At 43.3% G+C, this 25,996-nt stretch overlaps 1 protein-coding gene across 1 annotated transcript; it reads right to left on the reverse strand.

The window, feature by feature from the left end:
- Positions 1-10,165: 10,165 nt before the first annotated feature.
- Positions 10,166-10,498, reverse strand: LOC126958757 (NADH dehydrogenase [ubiquinone] 1 beta subcomplex subunit 3-like). The gene has a single exon (XM_050797301.1). The coding sequence runs from the start codon at positions 10,445-10,447 to the stop codon at positions 10,166-10,168; it is 282 nt and encodes a 93-aa protein (XP_050653258.1). The 5' UTR covers positions 10,448-10,498.
- Between the last annotated feature and the right edge of the window lie 15,498 nt (positions 10,499-25,996).

The following is a 25,996-nucleotide window of genomic DNA, read 5'->3' on the forward strand; positions in this document are numbered from 1 at the left end:
TTTGAGCCCAGGAGGTCAAGGTCACACCACTGCACTCCAGCCTGGGTGACAGAGCAAGACCCTATCTCTAAAAATTTTTTAAATAAAATATTTTTTAAAGATGTAGGGGAACTTCTACTTTCTCTGCTTTCTCTGGAGGATTGTGGTTCCCCAACACCCCGCCAAGCACAGCCACCTCAGCTCCTAAAGCCCTCCCCACACCACACTCAATCTCATGCTCACTAGGGCAGTGAAAACAACCCAGTCCCTCCAATGCTTCTTTCCCCAAAGTCCTTTTCATGTCTAGATTTTTCTGTTCCACTTGCCCTGAAGATAAAGGATGATCAGGGTATGAAATGTTAATGAATATCCCAAAGTTTTTGCAAGCAAGTGGTTTATTTCTGCTGTAAAATGAATTCCTTGGTCTGGCTCAATTCATAAAGGAATGCCAAAACAAAGAATAATCTTAGTTATTCGTTTATTCACCACTGTTGTGGCATCAGCACATCTAGTCAGATGGCATTCAGTCTATCCACTAAACATAGAAACAATAAGCAAACAGTAAGAGTAACCTAAAGATGGAGATAAATCTATGAAATCCACTTGGAGTGCCACAAGAGGCAATGTAGGCCTCGAGGACTTCCTGAGGAATATTGGTTTCCTCCAGAAATGTGGTGAGATTTACAAGCAGTACACTGGGAAATAATTTGGCCAGAAATTTTGTGGGTGCCAGAGTTTTGCTGCTGTTGCCTAGGCTGGAGTGCAGTGGCACAATCTCGGCTCACTGCAATCTCTACCTCCCGGTTCAAACAATTCTCCTGCCTCAGCGTCCCAGGCAGCTGAGATTACAGGTGCCCGCCACCATTCTCAGTGAATTTTTTGTATTTTTAATAGAGATGGGGTTTTACCATGTTGGCCAGGCTAGTCTCGAACTCCTGACCTCAGGTGATCCACCCACCTCAGCCTCCCAAAGTGCTGGGATTACAGGCATGAGCCACTGCACCTGGCCTCCATTTATCTTGTAGGTCCTTAACTATCCTCCTTCTGCACATACATCCCATTTGATGGGAGAAAAGTGCAAGCCAAAAGGCTGAAAGAATGGGGGCCGTAGGAAAACCTTTTGGCCCAATATAATCCATCTGATCATTGTTTTGAACGCTTTTGTATCCATTTGTCTTTTCAGATCATGGAGCATCTGCCTGATAATGAATAGTATCAGCTAGAGATAAAGGTAGGTTTAGAAACTAGATTAAAAAAAAAAAAAGTGGCCCATTTTTGGCTGTGTATTTAGCAGCTTTGTCAGCCCTATTGTTCCCAAGAGATATAATACCAAACTCCTTAGTATGGGCTGAACAATAAGCAATAGCAATTTTAGTAGGGGGAAAATAGCCTGTAACAGATCAACAATTATATGCCCATTGGCAATAGAAGCACCAGCAGAAGTTAAAAATTCAAGGCATTTCCAGGTTATGCCAACCGTATGGCAGACTCCAAAGGTATATCTGGAGTCAGTGTAAAGAGTGGCCATTTTTTCTTTTGCCAGTGTGCGAACTTGAGTGACAGCTATCGGTTCAGCAGCTTGGGCTGATCTTACAGCGAGCAAAGAGCACACCTCAAGTGTTTCATGTGGGAAAACTAGCCATTGTTATGTTTCCCTGGAAATTTCATCTACAAGAGCCATCACAAAATAGAAGTAAGTCTGGGTTGTCCAAAGGGGTAGCTAAGAGGTTCGCTCATGGCTTTGAGACCATTTCTACAGCGTCAAGGAATGATGAGAAATGGAATGAAGCTCTTCATCAACAGGGAGAGGCAGTAGAGTAGCTGGATTGAAAGTGTTAAAGTGATGTAACATGATGGAGGGATGGTTAACGGGCTTTTCTGAAGTGGTCTGTCATCATGTAGAGAGGTCCTGTGTTTTATAAACTTATAAGAAAGCAGACAGACACAGTACAGGGACCATAGAGGTAAATGGAGGATTCTAGTATAAGAGTACTGCCTTTGCCAATTAGGGTGGCAGCTGCAGTAACTACACACAGGCATGAGGGCACACTTGCTACCACAGGGTCTAACTGACATGAGAAATATGCTATAGGACATATTTGAGATCCAAAAAGTTGTCTTAGAATACCTGCAGCTATCTCATTATTTTTATGGCAATACAGAGGAAAAGGTTGTCAAAATTAGGTAAGCCAAGGGCAGTGGGTATGAACAATGCTAATATTAAGGCTCAGAGGAGATCATCAGCATATGGCACAAGAGTGGAGCCTTGGGTAAGGGCTAAAGAGTCTAAGTGGGTTTTAAAGACCTGGGAAAGCATTAAGGGAGACTAACGATATCCCTGAGGAATGTGAGTCCATGTTAATTGTCTCTCTCATATGTAAATGCAAAGAGAAATGTCTAGTCAGGGTGCAATGGAATCGAGCAGAGGTCAATTATTGTAAACCAGGCTGTGTCAGCAGGAATCCAGGTAAGAATGGTAGCTGGATTAGGGACTATGGGGTAGGGTAGCAAGGAATTACAAAGGAATTGCTTTTGGCTCTTGGATCTTGTACAATTGGATAGAAGTGATTCCCCCACCCCACTTCCCAACCCCATCAGAATCAAATTTCTCTTCTTTCTTTCCTGGCAAGCTTGGGGTGCTACAGGGTGAAGAAATAAAGACCCCAGCAGCCTGCTGTAAAAAACAGTCAATTATATGTTTGATTCCTCACATTGCATCTCGTAAGAGAAGATTGTGGGCTACTGGTGGGAAAGGTTTGTTTCATTCCCAGGCGGCGTGCGCAGGCCCTGTGCTTAGTAGCAAGCCAGCGTCATTTACATGCAAGGCCCAAAGACTAGTTCGGGCATCTTTTAAGGTTGCATTTTAAATGGAGATGGGTTTCCATTAAGGAAAGTAGAAAGTTTTAGGTTTGTTCCGAGGGCAGGAAAATAAAAACATCTTTCTCATTACATCATATGCTTACGTGAAACTTGCATTAGAATCTCTTCTGGAAAGATTTGCTGGTAAGGAGTCAGAAAGTACAAAAGCACAATGTTGAGAGGGCCTAATTATACTGGGGTGGCCTAAGACATGGGCAGTGAAATAGGTTGCCCACAGACTCTGACAACTTAAATAGATTCAGAGGTGACAGGTAAAAATAAATCCTCTGGGTGTTATGGTAGAAGAAGTCGAACCAGTGTCAATTAAGAAATCCAGTTCCCAAGCCTCTGCTTAAAGTTTAATGATGGGTTTGGGGGTGTGGCTGAGGATCAGCTGACCCCATCAGTTAATGGGGTATTATCCCTCAGAAGGGGAAAATGAAACTTCTGAGGATGGTGGGATCTACGGACCCCACTTTTTCTTTCTTCTTCATCTTTCTTTGAAGTGCAGGACAGTTGTTTTTCCAGTGTCCTGGTTTTTTAAACATCGGCAGACATCTGGAGGCAAACAAGGCAGGCACTGTGGTCGGTAAGAAAAATGAGGGGATTTTGAGTTACTCTTAGAGTCACAGCTTTGTTTCTGTAAATACTAGATTTAGAAGGCAGAGCTGTCAGTTTTAATTTTTTTCTTCTTATTTTCTGCAAGCTATTTTCAAAGAATTGCATAGCTGCTTCTGTAATAACACTCAGAGACTGACTCACCCAGGCAGCCACAGTATTCTGAATTTCCCTCTTCATATCAGGGAGAAGATTTCCAACCAAGCCAGAAATTAAAAGATTTCTATGTTCTAGGGTTTCCTGGTTTAATGCAGTGTGGCTTTTAAAAGTTTGTATAAAGTATTCCATAAGAACCTTAGGAGATTCTCCTTCCTTTGAGTGTATGCTTCAACCTGAGACCAATTCACCTTGGGGAGAAAAGCCTCTTTCATCATCTCCATTAGGCATGGAATACTGGCCTCTAGCTGAGCCATTTCCTGGTCTCTTGCACTAGGGTCTAGAAGTAGTTCCAGCCACCTATTTCTTGGGTGGAGGTGGGTAGGGAAGAGTTGGTTCCCCTAGAGTCAGGGGGCCTGTCTAATGACTACAGTATCATCACGGGTAGGAAGAACACATCTTAGTGGCCAGTTGAGGTCCCTGTGAGTGGGATTATGAGTGGCTACCAATCCTTCTAACTCCTCTCTAAATCTGGTAGAATCTTCTGAAAGTGGGGACCAAAGGGCTTTGTAATTTAAAACACCTGCTGCTATACAACATCAACCTAAATATCCATCAACAGATGAATGGATAAAGAAATGTGGAGTACTACTCAGTCATAAAAAAAGAATGGAATCCTGTCATTTACAGCCACATGGGTGGAACTGGAGGTCATCATCTTAAGTGAGATAAGCCAGGCACAAAAGACAAGTATTACATGTTCTCACTTATATGTAGGGGCTAAAAAATTTGATCACATGAAGGTAGAATGTGAAAAGATAAATAACAGTGACTGGTAAGGGTGAGTGGGAGGAAGAGGGATGATGAAGAGAAGTGGGTTAAAGAGTACAAACACAAAATTAGACAGAAGGAAGAAATTTAAGGTTTCATAGCAGAGTGAGTGTAGTAAACAAAAATATGTTATACTCAGGAGATGGACAGCCTAAATACTGACTTGATCACTATGCATTATATATACATTTAAAAATTTCACACTACCCCATAAATTTGTACTAATAAAAAACATTTAGGCCAGGCACGGTGGCTCACACCTATAATCCCAGCAGTTTGGGAGGCCAAGGCAGGCGGATCACCTGAGGTCAGGAGTTCAAGACCAGCCTGGCCAACATGGTGAAACCCCGTCTCTACTAAAAATACAAAATTAGCCGGACATGGTGGTGCATACATGTAATCCCAGCTGCTCAGGAGCTGAGGCAGGAGAATCACTTGAACCCGGGAGGTGGACGTTGCAGTGAGCTGAGATTACACCACTGCACTCCAGCCTGGGCAACAAGAGCAAAACTCCGTCTCAAAAAATATATACATTTTTTAAAATAAAATAAAGGGTCTAGTGCAGTCTGGAGACAAATCCTTTGTGGTGGGGATCCAGTATAACATTCACAGGGGTCACGGCACAGAAAGATCTGGAGTTGACGGAGTTTGCAGAACCCTGGGAAGTAGGAGGAGTCTATTTGGAGCCTGGGCCAGATTGACTTCCTGGCTATCAGCATTTACACAGGCAACCTGTATACCCCAGGCCTGAAGATCAGGCCAGAGGGTGCTCTGTAATCTTCCCAGGAAAGGGAAGTTAAAGCAGGCAGCTGAATGTTTAAGGGATTTTCTAAAAAGCTGGAAAACTTTTACGAGTTAAAGGATTTTGCTGAAGAGAAGGGGCCGTATTTTGAGGAGGGTGATTCAAGCCAGGGGCCCAGAGATCTAAAAGATCTTCTGGAGGGTCAGGGACAGGGAGTTGGGGGAGCAGGGAAGCATAAGTGGATGGAGAAGGAGGATTTGTAGTGTGTGTGGACTTTAACTTTTGTTTTAAATCTGTTCTTCCCTAAAGCTAGCTGTTACCCTCCTCTACGTCCTCTTTACAATGTGATCTTTCCATAGTGCCAATAGGACAGTTGTTTTGGATGAGAAAATTTTTTTCAAATAGGGAAGTTTTTCCATTTCAAAGGATCCATCATCTGGCCATTGACCAATAGGATATCCAAGAATGTGTTTATTTCAATAGCAACTGAAACCAATAAACCTTTTCATGGAAAGACTGTGAAATAACTTTCCAGGCTTAGAATAAATCTTTACCCTGGATGCAAAAGGCATCCCTAGAGTGAGTGTAGAAGATGCACCCACATGATCCTAAAAAGTTCACACCCAGAGGTGGCCTAGGAAAGCAAAGACCTTTGCTGTCACCAGCAGTGTGAATTGTGTTTACGAAAATGGTGTCTCTGGTCTGTCACAAGACATGGGACACCTCCAGCCACAGACCCACCAATCTGTAGCACCAGGGGGGCAACCCTAGGATGGGATATTCCCAGTACTAATAAAACAAAGAAGATTGAGAAAACAAATGGCCCTTATGGACTGGGACCTGCCCTGGAAGCTGGCATGTTCCAACAAAGAGAATGCTACCTGTCATCACATGTCTCAGGCTTCCACCCTGTAGGCCGGCCACCTGACACAAAGCAAGCCAACACTTACTGCCCTGAACTAGAGGGGCCCAGAGAGAATATTCTCACTGGTCACAAAGCCAAGCTTTTAGGACATAACACAAGTAAAAGAATCTCATCTTGTTTTTGCTTCAGGGACCCATACAAAGATTATCTAAACAGACACCAATCTGGTGAGAAGTGTGCACTCACCAGTCCATGAGGCCAGTTCGAACACAGGACTACAGGCCCTAGACCTGGGTTCCCCCTAGTAGCATATGACACAAAAGATGAAGACAAAGGAAAACAATGACCATCTCTGGGAAGAGTGGGATCAAATAGAAAACAAGAATACTTGAAACAGAAAATGCCAAAGTTGCCACACCCAAAGAATGACTTCACACAAATATTTTCTCCGCTAATGTAAGTGTAGAAAGAAAAAAAGAGACTCATCAGTCTTGCTTCAACCAGACCCTGCAGGCAGAGATCTAGGACACTGAAGTGGTAAGAATTTCTACCCTCTGCTGGCTTTTGTCAAAGGTCCCAAGATCTCTCAGCTACAGTAACCAAGGCAAGCAGTGAAATTCCCTCCTCATCACCAGAACTGTTGGGGAGGGAAAAAATTCTCCTCTACCCTCTAGGATCTCCAATAGGCCTAAGAATTAAACTGACAAGACAGATTAATAGGATAGAAGTATACAAGTTTTATTAAATTTTTAGATGCACATGGAACCCTTCACCAGAAAACGAAGACCCGAAGAAGTTGAACAGAGTAGAAAAGGTTTTGTACCTTCTAGTCAAAGCAATGATAACTTTTTGAAGTTTTGACCAGACAAAGGGGATTGGGGTAGGGACAGTAAATTGTGGGGAAGTGACCAGGAAATATATTGGGAGGGAGGTAAAACTAGTGGATGATAAGGGTTGCTTTAGTAAGTTTATACAGATCGATTTCGGTGTTGATTCCCAGTCTCTGGTGTTAAGGATGTTTTTCTCTTCCTTGTACAGGGAGGGCTCCTTTCTTATGGGGAATTTTATGGCCTGTATTTATGTAGAAAAGGGTAGATCGGAGAGCCCTTCCTGCTTCTGCTGTTTTTCAAGTGCCTTCAGCTCAAAATAAACAACAAAGCAGCATATGTTTTTGGGGTGACATGTCCTTAACTTCTTCACTAAATAATCCTAAACTTGAGAGTATGCCTTCTCCCCACTCAGCCATTCCAACCTAAGAATAGGATACAGCCTCCAGCTTGGCAAAACAAAACTAGTACAAGATATTTAACAAAATTTCAGGAAAGCAGAGCCCAAAGAGTCTAACCAAGGCTGCAATTTAGGTGGGCATGGTGGCTCATGACTGTAATCCCAACACTTTGGGAGGCTGAGGTGGGAGGATTGCTTTGAGTCCAGGAATCCAAGACCAGTCTGAACAATACAGGGAGACCCCATCTCTACAAAAAAAAAAAAAAAAAAAAAATTAACTGGGCATGGTGGCTCTCACCTGTGGTCCCAGGTACTTGAGAGGCTAAGGTGGGAGGATCACTTGAGGGTGGGAGGTAGAGGCTACAGTGAGCCATGATTGCAACAATGCATTCCAGCCTGGGTGACAGAGTGAGACCCTGTCTCAAAAAAAAAAAAAAAAAAAAAAAAAAAAAACTAGGCCAGGTGAGGTGGCTCACACCTGTAATCCCAGCACTTTGGGAGGCCAAGGAGAGAGGATCACTTAAGACCAGGAGTTGCAGACAAGCCTGAGCAACATAGCAAGACCCTGTCTCTACAAAAAATTTTTTAAATTACCTGGGTGTGGTAGGCGTGGTCTCAGCTACTTGGAGGCTGAAGCAGGAGGATCACTTGAGCCCAGAAGTTTGAGACTAGCCTGGGAAATATGGCAAGACCCCGTCTCTACCAAAAAATACAAAAATTAGCCAGGTGTGGTGGCATGCACCTGTAGTCCCAGCTACTTAGAAGGCTGACGTGGAAGTATTGCTGGAGCCTGGGAGGTCAAGGCTGCAGTGAGCCGAGATTGCACCACTGCACTCCAGCCTGGGTGGCAGAGTGAAACCCTGTCTCAAATAAATAAAGTGGTGTAGGAGACCAGAATATAACATCTGAAATATGGCTATAGGAGACCAGAATATGCCACCCAAAATATGCCTTTTTGGCACAAGGATTATTTCGAGCAACAGCAAAGGACTAGCTCTGAAAACAAATTACTGTCTTGTAAGGAAAATATAAAGGAAAATTCCATTTGTAAGGATGACTTCTCTCCGTACCAGGAGGAGAGGATGACTCTGAATAACAAAAGACTCTTGTCAATGGAGAAGGCACCAACTTAAATCCACATAACAAACCTTACCCTAGTTTACCCATGCTTTCCCTGGTTACCTCTCCATAACTGGCCTTCCCCGCACCTGTTTGTTTCAGTGAACTATAGTATATAAGGCTGAATTCAAAGCCACTTCTTTGAGATTGACTCATTTCTCTGTGTATTTCCCATGTATTCCTGAGGTATACATGTTAATCAACCTCTGTTTTTCTCTTGTTAATCTGTCTTTGATTATAAGAATCTCACTAAGAACTATGAAAGGTAGAGAAAATTACTTTTCCTCCTCTACAATAGAAAGAAGTGAGAACTAGATGAAGATGAAGTAATATAATGACAAATTGTGTCTCTGAAGTAGAAAGCCCAACAAATTGAACAGAAAAATATTCAAGAGAACATCCCTGAAACAAAGAAAAGCGACTCTGCAGAATTAAAGAACACGTTGTGTTTCAAACTACTTCAACATAGAACATTCAATATTAAGACATATCTTGACCTACCTATTGAAATTCAAAAATAAAGAATTCTTCAAGCATTCAGACAAATAACAACACATTATATGCAGGGGACAGGCTGACCTCAGAACTTAATGGCAGAAGACAGTGAACCAATGGCTAATGGAGTGTAACCCAAGGATCTTATGCAAGTAAGTTCCCACACATGGGCAAAGAGGACTCTTGTAAGCAAGAAAACCATCAGGAAACACAGCATCCATGAGCCTCTCTCAGAGAAACTACTTGATGATATCCTGGCAATTAAGAGAAGACTTCGAGAAAGAAATAAAGGAGCAGAAGCCACATAAAAGGTTTTGGTGGGCCGGGCGCGGTGGCTCATGCCTGTAATCTCAGCACTTTGGGAGGCCAAGGTGGGTGGATCACCTGAGGTCAGGAGTTCGAGACCAGCCTGACCAACATGGAGAAACCCCGTCTCTACTAAAAATACAAAATCAGGCAGGCATGGTGGCAGGTGCCTGTAATCCCAGCTACTCAGGAGGCTGAGGCAGGAGAATCGCTTGAATCTGGGAGGCGGAGTTTGAGTGAGCCAAGATTGCGCCACTGCACTCCAGCCTGGACAACAAGAGCAAAACTCAGTCTCAAAAATAAATAAATAAAAATAAAAACATGAAAGTTGAGGAGAGGGTAATGTAAGGAGAGGAAGTATGATAATCCTCATTTTTTTGTGGAAGTCAGTCAATGTATAAAATTGAAATGTGTGGTTCACAAAAAAAAGCATCATTACTTCCGAAATTTCTTAATTTTGGAAAGAACTTTTAAGAGCTAATACTTGTTATACAGAAAAAAAATTATTTGAAATCTAGCCTATGTAACAAACCTACACGTTCTGCACATGTATCCCTGAACTAAAGTAAAACAAAAATTTTTTAAAAACTAGCAATTTTTTCTCTTCCCACTTTACTTCATATTTTTTTTCTGTTCAATCCAAGTTGTTTCCTCCTATGAAATCCAAGTAAAACTATATTGAATATTGTTTGATAGCAAAGGAGCCTTAACATGTGATGATGTTGCACCCACAGGGTGAGAGAAATGTAGGTGAATATGAAATACTGTTGACCCCACCATGTGCATTTATTTCATTGTTTTCATGTCTATTAAGCCATTGGCTTCAAATTATGCTTTACATGGGTATGTAGATTTGTCAAAAAATTCATAACATTATACACCAAAAAGGAGTGAGGTTTTTTTGCATATATTTTACTTTATTAAATCTTACTAATTTCTTTAAGGGACAAGCCAGACAAGTAGGCTACAGTGAAGAAATCTTATTTTGGAGAGTTAAGAAACCACTGTGATACTTCCAGGTGTTATCTTCAGTGATGCTTATCTTTATTCAGGGACTCCAGATAATATTCAGCTCCTACAGCTCCCACAAATGCAGCAAATCCCCATTTGAATCCTTGTAATAATGCACCAATAGAGGAACCATTGTTTGCAAAGCCACTCACATATCTCCAAGCTTCATCACGGCCCCATGGATCCCTTAGCCCTCGTGCAGCCAACTTCTTCTTGACAGTTTCTAATGGTGTCCCCTCTATCTTCCATTGTTTACAATCTGGAAGTTCCATTTTACTGTGTCCATGTTCATGAGCCATGTCTGACAGCAATCTGACCTCTCAGGACACTCAGCTCTGCAACCGGAGCCAACCCGGGTGTGTTTTCTTATACGTAAGTTTACATTGATAAAGTTTATTTAAAAGGTTTTTAAAATGATGCCCCACTGGAGTCTTTATAGAGGATCAGGAAAGAAGTGAAGATGAGAGGGCACAGCTTACCCTCCCCCATCTCCATTGAATTAACCTGGACAGCTAGACACTAATTTCTTTTACCTAAAGACCTTCAACATAGGGTCTCATAGCTTTAAGGGGCAGGGAAGAACACAGCTGTCATAAGAGTAGATGTCAGTTGACCTGACTATAAACATAAATTGTGTACAGCTGAAGGTGGTGAGGAGGCGGAACAAGCTGACAAAATCATTCCAGTGACGTAAAGGTAAACTAACAACACTTGAGACAAACAATACTTCTAGATGACACCCTCATTTCTGCTTTCCAGAGTGGCTTTAACCCAGTCCTTCATGGACACATGGAGATGGTCTCCAGATGGGGTGTGGTGCCTCTGGGTCTGTGAATGGAACCTCATGGGGGCTGGGACAACCCACAGTTGACTCAGCTTCCACAGAGGAATCCCCTAGCTCTGCTCCAGCTACAAGCAGGCCCAAGCGAGGGAGCAACTGGCTGGGGTCCTTCCAGCACAAAACCTTTTCCGTTTTCCTAACAATTTCCCGCCTCACGTCTGCAATGTTTTGGCAGCTGCAGGGCCTGTTTTACTCCTCCCTTTCAACTTGCCTGGTTCTTTGAGCCACAGGGGAGACCCAAAACCCTGAAGAACATCCCGGAATGCAAAGCATTTGCAATGAGTCACAGCTGCAGAGGTGCCAGCAAGAGCTGTTCCAGGCTTAAGTAAGACAGGGAAGCGGGGAGAGAGGTCAGGGGTCTCAGCTGCACAGTTTATGTCAAAGGCTGGACCCAGGAAAGAGGACCGGTAGCACTGGCTGGAACGAGGAAAGAAAACGATGAGAAATAGCTGCACGGGGACCACTCCTCTGAAGCTTCCCCACCGGCTTTGCGTGGGGCTGTCAGCCCTACTAGCCATTCTCTAAATTCTAAAAATTCTCCCAGGAATAAGAACTTTCTGGATGACAGGGGATTGTAAGCTGGCATTTGGAAAATGATCCCTGACAGTCTTCTAACCAACAATCATAAAGGGCTGAGCCCACTGAGCTTTGCAACGCACTATTTTAAGATGTACTTTTAAAATGCAGTGGGTGGCCGGGCGCGGTGGCTCAAGCCTGTAATCCCAGCACTTTGGGAGGCCGAGGCGGGCGGATCACAAGGTCAGGAGATCGAGACCACAGTGAAACCCCGTCTCTACTAAAAATACAAAAAATTAGCCGGGCGCGGTGGCGGGCGCCTGTAGTCCCAGCTACTCGGGAGGCTGAGGCAAGAGAATGGCGGGAACCCGGGAGGCGGAGCTTGCAGTGAGCCGAGATCACGCCACTGCACTCCAGCCTGGGCAACAGCGTGAGACTCCGTCTCAAAAAAAAAATAAAATAAAATAAAATGCAGTGAGCGTTCTCTCCTTTTGCACCCACAGAGGGGCATTCATTGGTTCTTTCTTGCCTAGAAAACACCCCTCCCTTTTAAGTCCTGGAGAGAGGCTTTGGGTGTCAAAACATTACCTCCTTTTCATTTTCGTATTAACAATTGTGCATAGAGAATATATTCATAATATTCGTCCCAAATATTCAAAAAACTGTAAAATAAGTGTCTAACTTCTGTTTTCCCCTGCCACCTAGTTTTTCCTGGAAGCAAGTTTCTTGTGTATTTTTCCAGAAATATTCTTTGCATGTATAAGCACGTCTGGTATATGTAATTGTTTTTATACAAATGGCATACAATATACAATATTCTCCTCTCTGAAAACTGCTTCGTGTCGGCACAAACAGAACTGCCTTATGTGTTCATTTTCACTAGACATTTAAACAGTACCCTGTTTATTTACATGTTGGTTATTTTCCATCTTTCCCTATTACAAATTGTGCTTCAGTGACAATCTTTTCAAATATATCATGTGTGGGTAAAATTTCTAGAGGTGAGATTTCTATGTCAAATTTGGATATTTTGATAGATATTTTGTCAAATTGCCCTTCATAGAGATTGTACCAATTTATATGCATAGGTATGGGAGTACCTGTTTCCGGTCCGGTGTGGTGGCTCACGCCTGTAATCCCAGCACTTTGGGAGGCTGAGGCAGGCGGATGGCCTGAGGTCAGGTTCGAGACCAACCTGACCAACATGGCGAAGAAACCTTGTCTCTACTAATACAAAAAAAAAAAAAAAATTAGCCAGGTGTGGTGACATATACCTGTAGTGCCAGCTACTCTGGGGCTGAGGCAGGAGAATCACTTGAACCTGGGAGGTAGAGGTTGCAGTGAGCCGAGATCGCACCACTGCACTCCAGCCTGGTGACAGGGTGAGACTGTGTCTCAAACAAAAGGAGAGGGCCTGTTTCCCCATCCCTTAGCACAGAATATTCCAACTTTTTTACCTATCCCAACTGATAGGTTAAATAATGATACCTTATCATAATTTTAATTTGGTTTCATCTTTATCAAATGTCGACCATCTTTGCCTATGTTTGAGAGCCACTTGCATGTTCTGTTCTTTTTTTTTTTTTTTTTTTTGAGACGGAGTCTTGCTCTGTAGCCCGGGCTGGAGTGCAGTGGCCGGATCTCAGCTCACTGCAAGCTCCGCCTCCCGGGTTTGCGCCATTCTCCTGCCTCAGCCTCCCGAGTAGCTGGGACTACAGGCGCCCGCCACCTCGCCCGGCTAGTTTTTTGTATTTTTAGTAGAGACGGGGTTTCACCGTGTTAGCCAGGATGGTCTCGATCTCCTGACCTCGTGATCCGCCCGTCTCGGCCTCCCAAAGTGCTGGGATTACAGGCTTGAGCCACCGCGCCCGGCCGCATGTTCTGTTCTGTGAACCATGTTCTCTGCCTGTTTTCTATCACATTGCTGTTTGACTTGTTGAACTCTACATATCAGGGAAAATCGCGTTTTGTTCATGTATATATGGGAGGGGTTTTTCCCCGATTTGCTCCTTCTTCCCTCCATATTTACAGTGTTTGTTTTATACAGAAGTCTTTCCAGTTTTATGTTTTCGAATTTACCTTTTCATTCTTGGCCTCTAGAAAGTTTATCATTTAGATAGTATTTCCCTTGAAATTATGAAAAATTTTCACGATATATTCTACTCAAAGATTTATTATTTTGTGCTGAGTATTTATATCTGCAATCCAGCCAGAATTTATTGTAGTGATGAGATAAGTAGGCCTCCACTGACATCTTTTTCCAGCTGGCTCTCTGGTATTTGCAACACCATTTATTGGGCCAGGAATTCAGGCACAGGTGAGCAGGATCCTCTGTTTTAGGGTCTTTTACAAAACTGTGATGACAGTGTCAGCCAAGCCTGGGGTTTCACTGAAGGCTCAACTGGAGAAGGACTTGCCTTCAAGTTCACATGGTTGTTGGCAGGATTCAGTTCATTGTTGCTTGTCAGGTGGAGGAACTCAGCTCCTTCCTAGCCTTCTCTCAGGGGGCTCCCTGAGTTTCTTGCTACATGGGCCTCTCCACATTGGCAGCTTCATCAAAGCCAGCCGGGGCAAAATCAATGGAGTCTTCTGGCAAGATGGAAGTTACAGTCTTACCTAAAATAATCACAGAAGTGACCTTCCATCTCCTATACCATGTTCTATTGGTAGAAGCAAGTCACAGGTTCCATTCCCACTCAAGGGGAGGAGATTATACAAGGTGAGAATGCTAGGAGGTGGGTATATCAGTCTATTCTCACACTGTTATAAAGAACTTCCCTGAGACTGGGTAATTTATAAAGGAAAGAGGTTTAATTGACTCATAGTTCTGTATGACTGAGGAGGCCTCAGGAAACTTAAAATCATGATGGAAGGCAAAGGACAAGCAAGCACCTTCTTCACAAGGTGGCAGGAGAGAGAGAAGAGGGAAGAGCCCCTTATAAAACCATCAGATCTCATGAGAACTCACTCACTATCATGAGAACAACATGGGGGAAACCACCTTCATGATCCAATCACCTTCCACCAGGTCCTTCCCTCAACACCTGGGGATTACAATTCGCGGTGAGATTTGGGTGGGGACACAGAGCCTAACCATATCAGTGGGGCTCACTGGGAGCCATGTAGCCTGTCTGCCATAATCCACACTCTGGCCCCCAGTGATCCATGTCCTTCCCATATGCAAAATACATCTACCCCATCTCAAGTCCTCCAAAAGTCTTATTCCATTACAGAGTCACTTTGAGGGCCAAAACCTCATCATCTAAATCAGGTCCAGGTGTACGGATGAGGCTCCTCAGGTGTAACTCATTAAGTCCAGCTCCTGGAGCACAATTCCTCTTCCTGCGGACTTGCAAAACTATGAAATGAAAAAAAAAAAAAATGAAACAAGTTGTTTGCCTCACACACCCAATGTACAATGGTGGAACAGGAGAAGGATAGCAGCTAGAGGCATTCCTGTTCAAAAAGGAAGAAAATGGGAGGTACACAGGAGTCACTGGTTCATGACAACACGCAGATTTAGGTTTGTTCAAAATGTCCATAGCTCAATTGCAGTATTACTCTATTTTGTCCATTCTTTTTTTCTTGCTCCTCTCTTTTTACACACACACACACACACACACACACACACACAGAGTTCATTTTATATTACTCTTCTTTTAACCAGCATCATCCTTTGCCTTCTTTTTTTGTTTTGTTTTGGAGAGATGGGATCTCACTATGTTTCCCAGGCTGGTCTCCAACTCCTGGGCTCAAGTGATCCTCCCACCTCTGCCTCCCAGACAGCTGAGATTATAAGTGTGAGCCACCATGCCCAGCCAATCACCATTATCATCACTTTATGCTTACTAAGTTCTAGGTAACTTTCTAACTGTTGACATTTATTAACTTACTTAACCCTCACAACAACCCTATGAGTGTAGGTACTATTATTATCCCATTTTTACGTAAGAGCAAACTGAAATAGAGAGAGGCTAAACAACTTTCCAAGAACATACAACTAGTAAGGGCAGAATCAGACATGAGATGGGTATTCCCAGAAAGAGCAACGGGTAGGAGGTTTCAGTGCAGGAGGGACTAAACTGGTGTTCTCCGCTGGCAAAAATTCTTTTTGGTTCCTTGTAACACAAGGGTGTGGGTGTGTCTGGTATATGTGTGATGCCCTTTCTGTTCCCTAGTCAGCAGCAATCAACAACTGTGAGACTGTTCACAAGTCACAGGTAATTTTTTCCTACTTAGCTTCCCTGACAGACTGTTTCCTACAACTAGAGCAAGATTGTGTGCTTCTTCATTTAATCTCACCTCCCCCTACCACTCCGCAGTGCCCCCTGGAAACTCCTACAGCCAGCCTAAGCATCCTGTGCCCATCACTTCCAACCAGGGAGTGTTGAGTGCCCCCTCATGATACACCATGTAGGAGAATGTGTCTGGGACTCAGGCTGCAGGTTCCATCCTGGGGTCTTCACCAGCCCTCACTGATTTTTACTGGAAGCCCTTCCTCATTATTGTAGATCAGGGTTTGCAGTTATCCTTTATGGTTCTCCTTTCCCTCCTTCCTAACAGAACCTGAGCTTCATTAATCCATCCAGCAGTCCCGCACGCGTCTTCAACAGCCAAGGAGATTCAGGAGAAGAAGACTGTATCCCCAATTCCCACTCCAGGCATGGGCTCTGATTGGCCTAAACTAATTTCAGTAATTCCTTCTCTCCTCTTTTGCCAGTGTTCAGTCATCTAGATTTGAACAAAACAGCACATGGCATTCCCTTCGGTGAGAGGTATGGATCCAGGGGCAGGCACGTGAACTAAATTGGTCTACCAGGATGTTTACTTGCTCTCTCACCTAGTGGATACACACAAGGACTTATGCGGCCAAAATTGCTATGGGTCATGATAGGAAGACAAAGGGAACCAGCGTTCAGATGAAGCCTATGGAAAATAGCAAAGAGAGGCAGGAAAACTAGGGGTAATGGGTGATATTGTTGAGCCTGTCAATCTTTGGACTTCTTATTATATGAGTTAATACATTCCTTATTTTAGAAACCATTTTGAGTCAGTTTCTGTGTTTTTCTTATTTTAGCTTTTTTGTTGTAACTTCTACATTAGATTAATTACAATCATTTATTTTTGAGGATATTCAAAACTAGTAGGTCTCATTACCTTATGAATGAGTTCATAGTTCATCCAGGACTCTAAACTATCAAAAGATGCGATTAGCTTCAAAACAGGCAGCAACAGCATTGCCTGGGGAAAGCCACCCTTGTAGTAACTGTCATACTCCAGAAGCAGGGACAACCCACAATATTGCTTTCAGATACCCATCCTTACACTCCCCACCTCCTGTCCTATCTGTCTGTTTACATGTCTGTCATCCATCACTGGAGTGTGTGGAGTGCTTTGGGGTGGAAATTGGCTTCTCGCATCCAACATCTTACCATAGTGCCTGCCTGTCCCTTAAGAATGAACAGATGAATACCGGGTGTGAAACACCCAATGTTTCTTTCCAAATTTCACAGTGATTCCAAAGGCCCTTAGGATGCCCTAGGGATAAAAACTGAAATCCAAGTGGCATCCTGAGTAAATAAATGAAGGCTGGGTGGAGTGGAGACTTCTCTCTATATTCAAAGCCCATTGCTCCTGTGGAGGGCAGAAGGAAATGTTACAACAGAGTCCCCCCGCTCCCAGCTTAATTACTCGTTGTGTTGTATGTGCTAAATTTGTTGGATGTTGGTTGTTTCTAAAAGTCTGAGTGCTCCTTAGTGCTCTTCTTCCCACAATGAAACGTAAAGAAGCTTTTGTGCTTCAGGCCCAGCACAGAGGATGATGTAAGTGAGCCTTAAGGAGGATGGCAGAGTGGCTGGGGCTTGGAGCAAGGCATTTTCCTCATGGCAGGGTAGCTGGGAAGGGGTAGCTTTCACAGGCTTTCTGGAAGTGACAAAGACGGGACTCCATTTGCACACAGATGGAATGATGCTGGATTTTGAGTGAGCTCTAAATCCAATGACTGGTGCCCTTCTAAGAGGAGAGGGAGATTTGAAACACAGAGACACATAAAGAGCAGTCTGTGTGCAGGGGGAGGCAGTAATGGGAGTTTTGCTGCCACCAACCAGCGAACACCCGAAGCCACCAGAAGCTGAAAGAGGCAAGGAAGGATCCTCCTGTCAGGCCTCAGAGAGAGAGAGGCACTGCCAACACCTTCATTTCACACTTCCGGCCTCCAGAACCATGAAAGAAGACATTTCTGTGGTTCTAAATCACCCAGTTCGTGGTAATTTGTTAAGGCACCCTTAGCAAACTAACACGGGATCCATCTGTATCAGAGACCCCCATCCCTTGGGCCTCTGATTATAAGTGATCAAGAAGGATCGTTTCCATTATTTACCTAACAATTGATGACTCAGACCATTTTTTCATATTGCTAACCGCATGTGTAACTTTTTAAAAATAACCTGCAGGCCTGGCACCGTGGCTTATGCCTGTAATCCCAACGCTTTCTCAGGCAGGAGGATTGCTTAAGGTCAGGAGTTTAAGACCAGCCTGGCCAACATGGCAAAACCCCATCTCTATAAAAATACAAAAATTAGCTGGGCATGGTGGCTCTCACGCCTGTAATCCCAGCTACCTGGGAGGCTGAGGCAGGAGAATCGCTTGAACCTGGGAGGCAGAGGTTACAGTGAGCTAAGATCACGCCACTGCACTCCAGCCTGAGCAACAGAATGAAATTCTGTCTCCAAAAAAAAAAAATTAGCTCGGCATGGTGATGTGCACCTGTGGTCCCAGCTACTCAGGAGGCTGAGATAGAAGGATTGCTTGAACCTGGGAGTTGAAGGCTGCACTGAGCCGTGATAGTGACACTGCACTCCAGCCTGTGCTACACAGTAAGACCCTGTCTCAAAAAAATAAAATTAAAAAATAAACACAACCCTGCTTATAAATGCTGAGAATTCTAAATTCAGGGTATACAAGAAGGAGTATCATTTGATGCCTCTGGTGATAGGGACTAGATTAGAGGAACAAAGCATTAGATTAGAGGACAGAAGCATTTTTGTCCTCATGCTGTTTAAGTTTTTTTTTTTTTAATCTTATGCCTTTCTTTACTTAAACACACACAAACACACAGTTAAAGAAAAAAATGGCATAGAATTCCTATTGCTTCTATAAACTGTGATGTAGCTGTCACCGAGTTACATAAAAGTATCTTTTGACCACCAATTGCTTAATCAAAATCAAACTATTAATTTGTTTATATAAAGAACTGTGGTATTACTATTAACAGTTTTGCATATGAAATATTGGTGCTTTGTTATGTTGCTACTGCCTGAAACCTGTTTGCAAATCAAATATATTCTTTCTTCACTTATTTAATTTCTTTGTTATAACTTTGTTTGAATTGTGAGGGTACCTTTGTACCTTCTGTAATGTGGTTGAATAAACGTGAAGGCAGGCTGTAATGATTGTTACAATTAGTCTCCTTTTAAAAAATAAAAATTAAAAAAAAGACAGGGATCCCAGGACACAGGCCATTTTGGGTTGCTTATTTTTTTTACCAAATGGAAAGCTGAGATAGGCTTACCTGTGAATGTGAAGTTTAAAGATAATGATCATTACTACATCTGTCAGTATTTCTGGAGACCCAAAATAAAACTGCAGTCATTAATGCTCATTCATTCTTTCTTTCATTCAAATGTATTGCCTGCATGTGCTTTGTAATGTGTTAGAGGCTAAGGATTTATAAAAGCCATTAGGTGGGAACCTGCTCTCAAGAGGGCGACGAACCTGTAACTGGGTATATATGTACGATTCACACTGATGGGAGCAATAGTAGCACACAGCAACCCACGTGGAAGGGGTGAATCGCTGTGTTTGGGAGCTTCGAGAGGACAGCTTATGTGGTAAAAGTCATAGGGATGATTAATGTTGTTAATGGATCCATGATGGACTCTATTACAATTCCATAACCATACTTCCAGGTCATCTAAACAGACAAGTTTTTTCCTCTTACGCTGTCAATTTCTTTGATTATTGGTAGTGTCTATTTCTTTCTTTCTTTTTTTTTTTTAAGACAGAGTCTCACTCTGTTGCCCAGGCTGGGGTGCTGTGGCATGATCTTGGCTCACTACAAGCTCTGCCTCCCTGGCTCAAGCGATTCTCCTGTCTCGGCCTCCTGAGTCACTGGGATTACAGGCCTGTGCCACCAGGCCCAGCTAATTTTTTTATTTTTAGTAGAGATGGAGTTTCACCATGTTGGCCAGACTGGTCTCGAACTCCCAACCTCAAGTGATCCGCCCACCTCAGCCTCCTAAAGTGCTGGGATTACAGGCGTGAGCCACTGTGCCCAGCCGGTACTGTCTATTTCTGATGTGCTCTTAGCAACTTTCAAAGACCTGACTGGGTTCATTCACATACATTATGGAAGGATGACAACATCAAATACGAGGAATAAATTGGAAGCAGAGAGAGGTTTTACTGTAAGGAAAGTAAAATAAAGAAGCTATACATTTTGAAATTAAAATTTTACATTTTCAGCCAATTCAGCTATTTAGTGATTTGGTCCATGCACTGCACTACACTTGACAATTTTCACTGTTAAGAGCTGAAACCATTCAGAGTAGTGTGGGTCTTTCAAGAGTTTAGTCTATTACTTAGTGCAAACCGATCTTGCTGACGGACATTACTTACATGCTGTGGCAGAGATGCTAGCTGCTTCCTTACCATGTTCTCTTCTTCCTGAGCTCATGGCTAGACCACATGCCCCAGCCACTCTGACGGGGAGGAGTGGCCACGTGGCTGAGTCCAGCCAATGGAATGAGCTGGAGTGATATGTGCCACTTCCAGGTCTGCCCCATTACAACTTCCCATGCTTCATCTTCTTTGCTCTTTGCAGCTGGCTGGAATGAAGATGACCCCCAGGGCAACCCTGAAAGCTTGAAAGCCACCAGTTATAAACAGCAGAGCCTCCGTCAGCCCGGGTGCCCAAATGAAGGAGGCACTCTGCTGGCCTGTGAGGTGTACCCAGTACTGTTACCTGAACAAGAAATAAACTCTACGGTATTTGAGCCATCATACATTTTAAGGTCAGTTTGGTACCGTGGCTGGCTTTTCCTAACTTACATACTTGCCTAGCAAAATTTTTCTCTTTTGTTTTTCTTTGCAAGGGGGTGGACAAAAGAAAGGATAAGTCGAGGGAAATGCACTTATAATATGTATGCCAGATACCTTTCATTTGCCCCTCTAGACCCGAGCTCCCTCCTTCTGTATCCTGAAGACTGACCCACATCTCTGGGCCTCTGAGCCCTCTGACTGCTAGGAAAGGAAAAGGAGGGAGGAGGAGGAGGTCAGAATATTTCTTGCCCTGGTTTGCTCCCTGCGAGATCTGTCGGGCTGGCTGCGTCTCCTAACGGAAGTTCATTGCTCCTCTCCACTGGCCTGTTTCACACAGCTCTCTGGCTCCTGGATTCAGGCATGGGTTCCCTGCCCTTGGCCCTTTGGGCCTAGGGCTGTGGTGTTGGCCAGGCTGCTACAAACCCAGGTTACTACAGCATCCCTTACAGGGACTTTGCCCTATGCTCAACTTTGTCACGTCCCTCTATAAATAAACCTTCCTAGAATTGTCCTCCGCTGAGTGTGCATCTGCTTTCTGTTAGCACTCTGACCAAGACAATCATTCTCTGTCTTCATTCTCAAAAATACTAATACCAAATATTGCACATAGTATATTTCCAGAACCTAGCAAGCCTGTTGTACATTTTAGGGCAATCAGAAACAATCACAAGCAATAATTCACAGGCAAATTATTACATCTCCCTCTTTCAGTGGTACCTTGAATTTTCAGCATCTCCAGGTTCACCTATCTTCACAACCCAAACCTAACATGTAAGTCCCCTTAGTGTCTAGATCAGAATCCAGCTTCCTTAGCCTGGCATTCAATGCCCTTCATAATCTGGTCTCTGTCTCCTATCCTCCCATGGTCATTTCCTTGCCTTCCCCTTACTTCTCCCCCACCCCACAAGGCAGGAGAATGGTGACTCTGTGACCCTGTCTCTGGAATTCCCTCCCACCTTCCTTTTCACTTTACTCCTGGTGGTCTTAGAAAACTCAGCTCACCTGTCCTGCTGAAAAACTCTTTCCCCATTGCCTACACCCCCGACACGCCCCTCACCACCCACACATCTATTCACCTTCAAAGGCTGCAGTAGCCGCTTCTCTGCTGTCCCGTGACGGGCCTACCTGTGCCTGCCTGCCCGCCCCAACTCCTGGACTGTGTTTCTCTAAAGGACTGGGATGGGCTACTCTTTATGTTTGAATCTTCATACTTGGTACTTGACAAATGTTTACTGAATGCACACATCTCCAGTGGTTTTAGGCTTTTGTTAAAAACTTGCAAGAACACTGAAATTCCTGTGGAGGACATGGATAAAGCAGGGATAAGGAGAGGGGCATGTCCTTTTTTTCCCATTCGCTTCTCTACATGAGCTGGAGACTCGGGAGAAGAGCCCTGCTTCTATTCCGGAGTTTCTGAGCCTCTGTCTTCCCCATGGAATGAAGAAATAAATCATCACCCCTGCCTTTAACATGATCCACTCACCACAGATTCCCATTGACTAGAAACTGAATTACTGAAGTTTGTCTCATACACATGTATTTTTTTAATTTAGTTTTTTGGTTTTGGTTTTTGGTTTTTGTGTTCTTTGTTGTTGTGTTTGTTTGTTTGTTTGTTTTTTGAAACAGAGTCTTGCTCTGTTGCCCAGGCTGGAGTGCAATGATGTGATCTCAGCTTACTGCAACCTCCACCTCCTGGGTTCAAGTGATTCTCCTGCCTCAACCTCCTGAGTAGCTGAAGTTAGGTTACAGGTGCCCGCCACCACGCCCGGCTAATTTTTTTTTTTTTTTTTTTTTGAGATGGAGTCTCACTCTGTTGCCCAGGCTGGAGTGCAGTGGCGTGATCTCGGCTCACTGCAACCTCCACCTCCTAAGTTTGAGCAATTCTCCTGCCTCACCCTCCTGAGTAGCTGGGACTGCAGGCGCTGACCACCATGCCTGGCTAGTTTTTTTTGTATTTTTAGTAGATGGGGTTTCACTATGTTGGCCAGGCTGATGTCGAACTCCTGACCTCAGATGATCCACCTGCCTCAGCCTCCCAAAGTTCTGGGATTACAGGCATGAGCCACCGTGCCTGGTCTAATTTAGATTCTTAAATAGGTAATATGTTGTCATGGGTCAAAACCAAAATATATAAAAAATTATACAGTGAAACCCACCCTAACCCATGGCTCCCATTTTCCCAGTTCCTTCACTCCATAGGTAACCATTCTTCTTAATTTCTTACATATACTTAGTTCCAGAGTTGTTTAAAACACATAGAAGCAAATTATGAATATGTATTCTTAAATGTCTTTATATATATATATATATATATATATATATATATATATATATATATACATACAAGGGCTTGCTCTGTTGCCCAGGCTGGAATGCAGTGGTTCAATCATGGCCCACTGCAACCTTCCCTTCCCAGGCTCAAGTGATCCTCCCAGCTCAGCCTCCCAAGTAGCTGGGACCACAGGTGCACACCACCACACCTGACTAATTTTTTAATTTTTTGTAGAGACAGGATTTCGCCATGTTGCCCAGGCTGGTCTCGAGCTCCTGGGCTGAAGTGATCCACCCACCTAAACCTCCCAAAGTGTTGGGATTATAGGCATGAGCCACCACACCCTGCCCATTCTTACATTTCTGCCTTCTTTATCAAAGCATGACATATTTTTCTGGGCTTTGCTTTTTTTAACTGAATATTTTTTAAACATGTTTGGAAAACCTTTCCTTACCTGTTGCTTCCTAATTCTTTTGAACAGCTGCATAGTATTCCATCATCTGGATATATCATAATTTATTTAACAAAACCTTTATTAATAGACATTTGAGTTACTTCTAATATTTTCTGAAAATAGTGCTTAAATGACACATTTAATTTTGATATGATGCCATATAATTCAATGTATAAATCTTTTAACTTTTTGTACATTTCAAAAAGTGTTTCTTTTAATCAGGGGCCAACCAATATGTGACATTTGCTAAAGGATAAATTAAGGTTAGACAATAGATCAATAGCCTGAAAAATTATTCAACTTAATGAGTTCATTTCTGGGCATTTATCCATAAGAATGTTGCAAGATAGAGCAGAGTATGAGTTCATTTCAATGGAGCAGGCAGCGTATGTGTAAACTTCCTAGCTTCTGCCAAGGTCATTTAACCAAAGCAGCATTCCAGAGTTCTTGGGGAAAAAGCTCACTCATTTTGGTACTTTTGATGACCAGTAATATTTTAAACTGTATTGGAGATGCTCATGCAGCAGAGGTCTACAAAAAGGAGAAAGGCTCAGCATGTCTATCCACAACCGGTGTACCATTGGCCTTTTGAGGAAGGTATGCATCAGTTTCAAAACTTGCCTCATTCCAGAGGCTGAGAGGTCACTTGGTGGTTTTCTGACTGTTCCCCAGTACAGAACAGACAAGTACAGGATTCTCTGTGTTTATCTTGTGCATACGTGATGCTGTGGAGACTGGCATCCCATCTGACCAAAGGAGAAATTCCATCCAGCCACCCCTCCTGTGCAGCCTGTTTGGCAGGGCCTGGTTGGCAAGGCTGCCTAGTGAGGAGAGCCCTCAGGCGTGGGGTGTGCTACCTCTGCCAGAGGACAGAGTGATGGGTTGGAAAGGGCCAGTCGAATACTGCTGAGACTTACCACCAGCTTATAAAAGCACATTTCCTCAAAGGGGGCTAATAGGGCTCGTTATGAAGCTGCTTAGCCCAAATAATACCTGGGCTCAAGAATAAACCCGTAAGACACAGACTCATCTCCGATCAGGGTGACTGGCCCTCCAGACCCACTGAAGAAGATCCAACTGCGGACACTCAGTGAGGCCATGCTACCCTTGACCAAAGCTTTCTTGCAGGGTCCAGAGGCGTAAACTCATGTAAAGCCAAGGGACGTGAGATGCTCAACGTGCCTGAGCTCTTCACATGTATATCTTATACTTACCAATATGAAGATTGTTTTCTGAGTAAAGGAAATAGGAGAAAAGAAAAAGTTGCAGGTAAAATTAGAGGTCTAAGTTAGAGGAAACTGTTGCTAAGAAACATAGGTTTAAAAACGCTTTTATGCATAGTTTTTACAAACATTGGCTTTATTTGGAGTGCTAGCCTTCCTAACCCTTTTTGAGTTTCTGGTAACGATATGTATCTATTTTACAGGTTTCTGGAATGCTCTTCCATCAACTCACTCCACCTCTTCTGATCTAACCAGTCGTCAGTTTGGAAACCCTAAGTTGGATGACCTCTATTACACTTCTGATATTTATTAGGTAAACATTTTTAAGTATATTGCTGTTTGCCTTTGTGTTTATTTTCTGCCATAAGTTTTCAGTGACTACCTATGAGGTAGGCCCAGTTTCAGTCACTGGGCATGGATCAGTGAGCAAAACTGGCAAAATCATGTTTCTGACAATTTCTACTGAAGGATGTAGTAGTAGATGAATGACATTTTATATGATCAATAATTGAACGTGGTTTAGTCCAATAAACTTAATTCTAGTGCTTCTCGAGTTCAAAGCCCTGAGCTTGGCATATGGTTCTGAAAGAAAAGTGAACTTTTCTGTTGGCTGCTTTTCCTTTTCTCCTTTCTTCCCCTTCAGTTGTACCAGAAATCTCCTTGACCTTTCCCCAACACACAGACAGACACATACCACTTATCTTTGTCCTATATTTAATCTAAATACGGTATTAACTATATCTCAATTCTGTGATTTTCTCCCATAGTCTAAGTATTTTACTTTTGTGCTTGGGAGAGTTCTATCTACTACAAAGTAAAGGCCCTGGTAGACAGATGTTACACACACACACACACACACACACACACACACACACACACACACATCTTTGTTAGCTCATGACTGAAACTATATGCAATTAAGTGCTTAAAAATTTTTACTGTGACAATATCTGTATGTTTCAGTTATCTATTGCTGTGTAGCAAAAAAAACGGAAACTTAGTAGCTTAAAACAACAATGATTTGTTAGCTCAAGATTCTGTGGATCAGAAATTTGGACTGGGCTGAGCTGGCTGGTCCTTTTGCTTCATGTAACATTAGCTGAGCTCACTCATTGAGCTGCATTCAGCTGTGAGTTTGGCCAGGACTGGAATGTTCCAAGTGTCTTCAGTCTTCTCTCTAGTTGTCTGTCTCCCATAGAATGGGATTTTCACATGGCAGCTGGCTTCCAAGATGGAGACCCAGCCTTGGAAATTATACCACATCACTTCTGCTACATTTTATTTATCCAAACAGGTCCCAGGGCCAGCCCAGATTCCAGGGGAGAGGAAACATATTCCCGTCCTGTTGGGGGAGTGCGGGGAGTGGCAGAGTCACAGCGTAATAGATTGTGCAAGATGGGAGATGGTGTTGCAGCCCTCTTTGGAAACATGAGCTACCACACT

Source organism: Macaca thibetana, chromosome 7 (genome assembly GCF_024542745.1).
Source record: "Macaca thibetana thibetana isolate TM-01 chromosome 7, ASM2454274v1, whole genome shotgun sequence".
NCBI lineage: Eukaryota > Metazoa > Chordata > Mammalia > Primates > Cercopithecidae > Macaca > Macaca thibetana.